We start from the raw sequence: 9,347 nt of genomic DNA, 5'->3' as shown, positions 1-9,347 counted from the left end.
AGAGAGAGAGAGAGAGAGAGAGAGAGAGAGAGAGAGAGAGAGAGAGAGAGAGAGAGAGAGAGAGAGTGTGTGTGTGTGTGTGTGTGTGTGTGTGAGTGAGTGAATGATTAAGAGAGAGAGGGAGACAAGACAGACCGTGGAGGGGCTATTTGTAGAGGTCACGATATCATCCTGATCCTCTAACGGGGGAGCGTGGCGACTCTCATCTAGGGTATGAGCAGTGTTTCTCTCCAAGAAGGACTCGAATACACTATGGATAACACCGGTGACTTTTGAGCTGAATTCAAACGGATTTGCCATGATGACTTTGAGCCTAAGAGTATCTAGGACTTTGCATAAGACGCTGACCACAGGATTGAACAGGCGTAAGGTTTGATGGATATGTGACAGAAAGTTGTACAGCATGATGATATGTACGGTCAGGAGAAAAGTGAATAAGCGCATAGAGATAGCACTTGTAGCCCGGAAGAGGCTTCGTGATGATGGAAGAAGAAGATGGAGAGGGGGACAAGGAGAGAGAGAGGGGGGGGTTTATAGGAGTAGTCCAAGGCAAGCATCTGTTACTGACCTGCAAACGATGGCATCAGTATACTATTGCTTTAGCTACATGGTGAATGAAGCGACTGACAAATAACCACAGGGGGTCCCTCTGTCAACATCGATCAATGACAATATCAAAGGGAGATAACACAATATCTGTGAGTTAGCAAACACACGAATGACTTTCACGCTCACCTGTCATGACAACCAACAGATCTAGTTCAACTTTACATCAGATATTCAATAAAAAATTCTGGTTATTATGAGGAAAACTGCTGCATTCTAGTAGCTTCCAGCCTTTCATTATGTACGTCTCTGATATCTTAAATGTGTTTCACAAAAAGAGAGTAAGTTAGTCATTATACCCCATATTCCAGAAAGAATATTTGCACGTAACTCTCTCTGGCAAAAGATCATATCGAAGGCTCACGTTGGTACCGGGATACTTTCGAACCCGTCCTGGCCCTCTTTGCGATGTTCAACGATTACTTGGAGCCCTCGTCGTCCACAATAACCGTCATTCCCAGCAATTCGCGTAACCGTCTGGAAAGATCCGCCCCCATCGTCTTTGTCATTCGGCACCCAGACCGTCTCCTCAACAGCCTGACCACGAACTTCTGATCGACGAGGGTTGAACCATGGCATACCCACGAGACGGCTACCAATGTCATGGATAATAGAGTAGAGTTTCTCAAACCGTCGAGTCGTCCACAACCAAGATAGGGTGCGGCTATCGTATGCCACGCGTACGAAGGGGTTCATGTAAATGCCGGTGTCCACGATCTCAGCCCCGTTCGATGGCGGGTTTTCGATGTCGGCATGGATGAGACAGCATTCAGAGGCTTCCCAGAACAAGTCTGGCGCAGAACGAAAACGAACAGGGAATTTTTCTCCTCCCATTTCCACTGCCGGCTTCGCACCGCCTTGAAAGAATCGTGCATCGAATGCCACCATTCCTCCCCAACAACTGCGGACACGCACCGCATCCTTTCCTGCTAAGACATCCCGTCGACTCTGCCCTCCTCCAGCGGAGGTAAACCAAGGGAAGAACGGAAGACCCATGCCGTAGCCCTGCACATCACGCGTTGCATATGTATCGTAGAACTTAAACGGGTTGGAAAAGTCAACAGCGCACGCTGCCCGGTATTGGGCGATACCGTTGTCATCCACGTTAGTAGAGAACAAGAGCTGAAGAGCATCGATTGGATCGAACAAAACGTCGTTGATGTATAGAAGTTTGTCGTATTGCGTTTCAGATTCTTCCAGCGGCCGCAAGGCTCGGTTCCGGACCTCAGCCAAGTAATCGATACGCTTAGTACGTTTAGAACCCCCAGGAATGGTCACCCTAGGCAGGTTACTCAAGTCAAAATGCTCTTCAATTATAATAGACCTATTGCTTGAGACCTGTTTTTCCAGGGCTTGTAGCGCACTCTCCCCCTCCGGTCCACTGTCATTCTCGTAGATACTTAGGAAAACGTTATCCTCGCCAAGCAAGTCGATAAGTTGAAGAACAGTAGAGCCCCATTGTCCTTGCGCTAGCTTCCCACCACGATCATATAAGCTAACAGCTATGAACACCTTCTCGTTATCAGGGTTCCCCCGGCCAGAGGCGCTTGAATGTGATACGGCCGATCGAAGTGCTGTATAATGGGGCGGAGGTCGGGTATATGAGGGTCGTAGGATTGCAGTGAGGATAAGAAGAGCGAGAATGATACCGACAACGGCATGTAGATAGAAACAGGCCCGGCGAAACAGGATGCGTCGCAGACAACTGGGTCGCGCCGAAGCCGAGATCAAGGGTCGGGAGGGTTTGAGACGACGATATCCAGAGTAAGTGGAAGCAAAAACCCGTGATAAAAAGGGCATTCGGCGCAAGAGTCGCCTGGGTCGAGGTGGAACTTGCGACTCAAAGTCGGCCTCGTCTAAGTTGAAGCTCTCCTGAGAGTCAGCAGAGGAACGAGTTTCCAGTTCATATTCGTCGGGATGAAGTAGTCGGGAAGAAGACATGACGAACGATCGTCACATGAATAATAGAAGCATTCACCTAGCCCATATCTGAGGTAGTTTGGCCGAACAAGAAGAGACCCACGCTTCTATCGCCAGACATCAAAGAAAAGTTAACAATCTAGGCTCTAGGCTGAAGCTATTATCCTCCCAAACGGGGATGGTCTGGCTTATGTCAGCCAATCTGGACCGCCAAGATATTTGCTTAAATCGGTGGTGCGGAGAACAACCAATGGATCACATCATCGACCATTGACTTCGGTGTTCGTTCGGACCCTCCAATGCAGGAGATACGAATTGAGACAAAATCCTCCAAGATTGTTTCACTTATATCCATAAACGAAGAAGAAAAGAAAAAGAAAAAGCCCACATGTCACCGACATGTCCCGTATTCCACTTCCTATTCTCGCCGAACGCGAGTACATCGGAAACCCCACCGAGGATAGAGTCATGATCAAGTACTGTCTGTACTGGGGGGATTGTGGAGCACCACCCTCTAGTGACGTATGCGGAGGTTTATATTCCCTCTTCCTCCTCTTTACCTTTCTCTTGTTTCTCTTCTTATTTTCTAAGTTTCATCTTCGGGTAACGTCTTCTGGGTCACGTTCTCCTCATCATTCCTTCTTACCTCCTGCATCATAAACGTTATCTGGGAGACCAAAAAAAGAAAATATCCCAGCCATTATGTCAACATTTGCCTTTGCCAACTCTAGCGAAAAGGTCCCTGGTAATGGAACCCTTCCTGCCGAGTTCACAATAAAAGCCTCTCCGGGAACGGATATATGGTCGAAACCTCCATCCACGGAAAGATTCAACGCTCCCATCCTATACCAGAGCGTCCCGCTGAATTCATTCAAACGGGCTAGGGTTGCCTTCAATGCCTTTTGGAAAGACAAATACGACCAGGGTGGACTCGTCCTTGTTTTGAACAGCGCAAATGGTCCTCAGAGATGGGTTAAGACGGGTATTGAGCTCACTCATGGTAAAGCCCATTTGAGTACCGTTACGAAGGATAGATTTGCGGACTGGAGTTTACAACCGGTTCCGTCAGGTGGTGGAGCAGCAACGCTGGAAATCGTTAGAGAACCAGACAACAGTCTGTGGATCTACTTAGTTGAAGGTGTGCAGAAGAATCCTCTACGTGAGGTTACTTGGTTTTTCGAGGAGCAGGACGTCCAAGATCTCTGGGTGGGTCTATACGCAGCGAAGCCTTCTAACGAGGGCCAGGATCTGGTGGTCAATTTCGGGCACCTAATTATTGACACGGTTTGATCTGGCGGGCAGATAGGCAAACCTGGGTATAACCATTATAGTAATTAGACTCTGTGTGGAGGTAAATTGCTTATTGAACGATCAATTCGTCAACACTCGGGTATAGTGGCAGTGCTATGGACATAGAAGCATGCTAGTGTGGAGATAATATCTGCAATTGTTACCGTCAACTTGTACCAACAACCTAAAATAAACAGTAGGGAGAATAAGGCCTGCATTTATAGCTAAAATACTTTCGTAAGTGCATTAATTGCTGTAACAAAGCCGTTCAGATTTTCCGAAGTCATTTCTAGAGATCAAAGTTGCCCTCAAAACTAGTCGAGCTGCGATTGATGCCGTGCTTTATATCTGATAGACAAGCTTATATGCTGAGATTTTCCCATCCCTATATTTCTGGAAACCACCAGAAATAGCGTCCAATCCGGAAAGCACCTTTGTAACATTCGGCTTGATGGTGCCCTCATCAAGCCACGGACCTAGTTTCACAAACAGTTCACTCGCTAGCTCATGATCCTTTTCAGACGCCTATAGAAGAAATTCAGCATTGGCTGTCATAGCAAACGACTTCTGAATACCTACCGGCCAATAGAGCTTTCCATATCTGTGTTCCTTGAGAGATGCCGTCCACACCAAAACGTCCGTGACATGGGCGTTCTCGGAGGCTCCCTCAGTATTTGCTTTGCCAGGCCGCACTGTGCAGATGCAGCCTTGGGGATCTCTGAACACTTGTGAAGCCGTCGGCGATGAACCTTGATTTCCAACAGTGTCAAAAACATGGTAGATATTGGGGGCGGCTTTTCAGATATCCTCCACCACCTTCTTATCCTTATAATCGAAGACATATTTTGCACCATATGATCGCACTAGTTCTGCATTATAGGGACTATGTGTAGTGATTCCATCGAATCCATAAAGAGAGGCGATTTGAATAGAGTACAGACCAACGCTGGCTGTTTCACATCAGATAGCGTTAGACGATCGAAATCTTTGAAGTGAGAAAGGAGGTCTTTACCTCCCCATACCAGCACACTTGTACCCTGTGCTTTTGTACGGTTGAGATTGAGATAATCTGGGGAGGATAATGCGAGAGGAACTGTGCTAGCATCTTCACGAGAGAGAGTTGTAGGCACTTTGAAAGCAATCTGCTGGTCGGCCAAGCAGTACTCGCTGTATGCACCAAGTCCCTTGGTCTCCCCTCCCCAGATCAATGCCGCTACGATATCACTTTAGTCAATCGCGTCACTTCCGCGCCAACTTGAACCACTTCCCCGACAAAATCACAGCCCAGCACGGTTCTGTCGCCAAAAGCATTGCTGTCAAAAGATTGAACTAAGGGTGGATTATCCCAAGCCTTGCGTAGAATGGAAACAGGAGAGTAGGTGAAACGAAGGGGCCCCTACCATCTGTAGGGTTTTGAGCTACATGAGACATTTTGACAAGCACTTGTCCAGGGCCCGGTGATGGGGCAGGAATTGATTCTTTAACCAGTTTCGGTGACTGGCCTTCGGGTACGCGGACGACTAGGGATGAGCTGTATTGAGTGGACATTATACAGTTCGCTGGTGTGATGAATATATACAACGTCAGGTTTAGTCTAGCGGGAATGATCTCTCAATCTGATTTGAAACAGTGCACCGATTGAGGCGCACGGAGGAACGAGGGTAAGCATGGTTGAAATACTCCTGCGACAGCATTGACACCTTCGGTTCTTTGGTGATTTATGCCCGGAAAACACTTTGATCCTTTACATACAAGTGGAAGCGCCGCTAAGGCTTGGCCATGCGAGTACTTCGGTTCAAGGTACGAGTATTAGAGGGGTGGCCCCACAGATAACTTCAGGGACTATCTTGCTTACCCAACGATCCTTGAATGCTCGCATTTGATACTGGGGATTATGCTAGGTAGTGGCAGAAAGACCTAACATTGAGATCCGTATCTATACTATCTGCTGTCTTTATATATCGACAAACAAAAATACTTGGCTATATGTATCAGTAACTGATAGCCCCACGAATCAATCGGTACATGTGGAGCCTCTTGGCGGCGGTTGGACTTACTAATTTATAAACCCGAGTAAGCTAGTATCAGCGGATGGACTTGATTTTAACGTTGAGCAAGCTTATACTACAGTGCTTAGAGAGCAAATTGAAATCATAGCCATTAATCCTTTCCACTCTCCCCTAACATCATGCTAGAGTAAGCTGTATGCTAGTCAAAAGATGGCCACGTTCAGGCTGGTATGTACTACTCTTTTTATTACATTTCTTGTTTTGCGCCTTGGGGCTAATTATGTATACATGCATATTCCCAGCCTTCGTTGCCGAAGCTGTCTTAGAAAGTGTAGGTAGATCATAGTACCTATTTATTCTCTGTCCCTTGCACTATATGATATGAGGAAAGGTTACTCACCTCCAACTTACGTTTCCTACGGCCACCAGGTGATGGATCACCCCCCAAGTGTAAGAACTGCGAATCCAATGGCCACACTTGCCAATGGGGTTTTAAGGCCTCGTTCCACTATACGCGCAATCTTAGATTACTAAACCAGGAAGCGGCTACCTTGGCGGTCATTGAGAAGCGATGGCACCGCTTTTTACGATGTCTACAGCAACCCATAAAAGTACGTTATCCAGTTTTCTAATAAGTGTGTCGCTTGCCCAGCTGTTGAATAAGGGTTGATACATAACACGTCTCTTTTCATGCGATTGAGCGCTCTAGATTATTGATGAGACCGACGATATTTTCCGGGATTATTACGTCGTCCATAACACAACCCGGCGTTCACCTTCAAATCAAACTACCAACTGGGAGAATGATCGGAATATAGACCTTACTGGTGAGGTGCAGGATGAGAGAAATTGCCCTACATCTTCCCAGGATAACATGTTCTCCAGGCCCGAGTCAAACTATATCGACCTGCCTGAAATTATCCGGCGGCTTCATAGCGTTAATTTAAGGCTAGCCAGTGACATACCCAGTATTGACAATCTTCTGCCTCAAAGACAGGAGATTGAAGGCTCTGTAAACCCTATCGTTGAAGATTCTGCTTCACATGCCTTATCGGGTTCCAGATGGTATGATTCGTCGACAAATTCCGCCAACCAAACATATATTCTGCCTTTTTCCCTAGGCCCGGCGACCTCTTCCAATGTGTCCTCGCTCCCCAAGCCTTTACTACCAGTAACGGATGCCAAGAAAGCTCCATTGATTTCATCTTATCTGCGGGAAAGAGGGACTTGGTGTGAGACCACAGATACTCAAAACAATTCACAACGCAGAGTATCCACTTTATGATGGAGTCTGCCTCATTTGTGGCGGCTGTCATGTCCCTCGCCTCGCGTCAACTGGACCACATAGTACAGTGTCAGAATTCCGTAACGTTGGAGCTGTATCAATATACTATTCGACTACTTATAGGTCGGGATCCTAATAAGGCGGATGCCTCGGTGCTAGCAACTTGCACTCTGCTATGTCTCCATGAGATGATGGCTTCGAGAGTGTCCGAGCGGAAGCGTCACTTCAGGTATGTTTGGACTTCCTTTGGCCTCAACTTTATCTCTCTGTTTGATATCAAATGAGAAGCGTATATTAATTAGTGCCGTCTACAGGGATGTGCCGGATTCTTTCGAGTAAATAGATGGAGATGTTGACAATGACTGCAACTTGACTCTCCTTGCGTTTGCGAATATAGTCAATCTTATGGCAACTTTCAGTCTGTTCGATAGAATGTCTGAGTTGGAGCTTAGGGCTAGTTGACTGTACTATGGAACGTACTTTAAGAGAGGTATCGACTCGACCCAAACAAGTTTATCCGCTTTTAAGAAGCGACTGCACACCCGCCAATACCCTGTCTAACGTTGTGTTCACTCAGTCATCCTCAGGTAAGTATTCTGCAGATGGTAACGACTAATTGACTGGTCAAAGTCTCTAACGTGCGTGACAAAAATTGTGGTAACACTTTCTACCATTCCCGACTCTATCCTACTGTTGCAGGCAGGGCTTATTACAACAGTGCAGGGCCAGTCGTCTCAGACGGTAAGTAAGTGGAGCTGTTTGTTACTAAGTTCTCCCGCGCCCTCTCAAAGACTATATATATAAGCGTTGGCGCATTTGTGAAGGGGAAGAAGCCGTACACTCTTTTTTGAAAATGCTCAGTAACTGACTATTTGTCTTAAGGCCGACCCTGTATGGCGTGCTCGAGAGTTGATGGGAATATCCATTACAAATATATCAGTAAGCTGTGGCCCATTTCGACCTTTACTTCTCTTCCAATTCCCCCCTTATTGCCCTAAGCCTTATCTGCCCAGCAAGGTATAAGGAAGATCATGCCCTGGCTAGAAAGAATAGGATCAGAAGAAGACAAAGTAACATCAAGCTCAACTAGTGCCAATTGGGTCAACCAATTACAACCTTTATACATCACAGGTACCGTTCTACTAGGCGAATCCCAGATTTCTTATACGCAACAGTCAGGCTGGCCATATGTTTGGCCAGAGGTCCGTCCTGGGCTGCCTTCATCCAATCATTCTAGCGACCAGAACAGTAGCAGTGCATGTTCAGTGGAAGAGTTCGCAAGATATTGCTACTCAAGCACTTGGGCTCGTATTGAACGTGAAACGGGATGGAAGACTTCTGACCGCGCGGCCGACCTGAGAAAATTATGGGGTTTTTGGTAAGAAATGATACCTTGCATCTATAAGGTCTGTTGATGTATGTTGACTTGCTAACCTGGATCTTATGTGGCTCATCAAGTTTGCTAATAGTTTATATGTATATGTAGAGTCGAAGGTTGAAGTAAGATATATTATGATCAAAGCTCAGCCACATGGTCCCACCGGAAACCCGGATATGTGAGAAATTTAAGGATATACAACCGGTCTTATTATGCAGGTCGTACCCAATTTTCTTTCTTTCTTTTTTTTTTTTTTTCTGCAATAGCTCTAGTTGAAATAAGGATATTGGGTATGTATCTAGTAGCTTCTATCCATTCCAAAGCATCACTTAGGTATATCTGTAAGACTTCTCCGTGAGTTACAGACACTTCAGGTCTGCGTTCAGGTGGCATACGTAGTAGTTGCACACGACATGTTTGTAGTAAGCCACATAGTATACGAGTACGGACAACTGGTAGCGCTACCTTGTAGTAGGGAATGAAAGACTTGTTGGGGGGAAGGACACAAATTTAAAAATAGAATACAAAGCTGATGGGTAACTGACAATCACTCTTTGAAACTTATAAATCGATGCTTGCTTGAATTCTACCTGACTGCTGTTAACGAAGTTCCACTGTTAGGCAAATATCTTACGTGGAAGCAACATCTACAAATAACCTACTAACTACGGAGTAATTCAATAAAGCCTACCTTGTTGTTGGGAGGAGCTGCGTGGCCCTGTGGTATTTCCCTTTTTCTTTTTAATTTATTCTTATTCTTCTTCTTATTATTGTTAATATTACTATTACAATTATTTATTTCCTTTTGCCCTAGCGACCTCAAAATCCGTGTTGACTGGACGGTCAAGGCATTAGTTGT

At 46.0% G+C, this 9,347-nt stretch overlaps 3 protein-coding genes across 3 annotated transcripts in view; 1 reads left to right on the top strand and 2 right to left on the bottom strand.

Moving 5' to 3' along the window:
* The window catches only part of BDV38DRAFT_273359 (cryptococcal mannosyltransferase 1-domain-containing protein), a gene marked incomplete at both ends in the record, with an annotated part of 4,141 nt that extends 1,594 nt beyond the window's left edge, over positions 1-2,547 (bottom strand). Inside the window, 2 exons of the mRNA XM_032057663.1 lie at positions 136-277; positions 971-2,547. Of these exons, the coding sequence (XP_031910704.1) occupies positions 136-277; positions 971-2,547 (1,719 nt within the window). The remainder of the gene's footprint in view (positions 1-135; positions 278-970) is intronic.
* Positions 2,548-2,852: 305 nt separating this feature from the next.
* BDV38DRAFT_254364 (uncharacterized protein) lies at positions 2,853-4,164 on the top strand. Its single transcript, XM_032055319.1, has one exon. It carries the CDS (start codon positions 3,229-3,231, stop codon positions 3,814-3,816), a length of 588 nt encoding a protein of 195 aa, XP_031910703.1. The 5' UTR covers positions 2,853-3,228; the 3' UTR covers positions 3,817-4,164.
* Positions 4,159-6,387, bottom strand: BDV38DRAFT_273357 (zinc-binding alcohol dehydrogenase family protein; the record flags this gene model as incomplete). The annotated part of the gene is made up of 8 exons (XM_032057662.1): positions 4,159-4,341; positions 4,396-4,610; positions 4,668-4,766; positions 4,829-5,006; positions 5,042-5,145; positions 5,217-5,313; positions 6,114-6,146; positions 6,376-6,387. The coding sequence occupies 8 exons, from the start codon at positions 6,385-6,387 to the stop codon at positions 4,159-4,161; spliced, it is 921 nt and encodes a 306-aa protein (XP_031910702.1).
* Between the last annotated feature and the right edge of the window lie 2,960 nt (positions 6,388-9,347).

Source organism: Aspergillus pseudotamarii, assembly GCF_009193445.1.
Source record: "Aspergillus pseudotamarii strain CBS 117625 unplaced genomic scaffold BDV38scaffold_51, whole genome shotgun sequence".
Classification (NCBI taxonomy): domain Eukaryota; kingdom Fungi; phylum Ascomycota; class Eurotiomycetes; order Eurotiales; family Aspergillaceae; genus Aspergillus; species Aspergillus pseudotamarii.
This window is presented reverse-complemented; position numbering and strand designations above follow the sequence as displayed.

Bases quoted from the DNA above. Each gene is read 5' to 3' on its own strand.
- BDV38DRAFT_254364 (XM_032055319.1), top strand. From the start codon at position 3,229: ATGTCAACATTTGCCTTTGCCAACTCTAGCGAAAAGGTCCCTGGTAAT.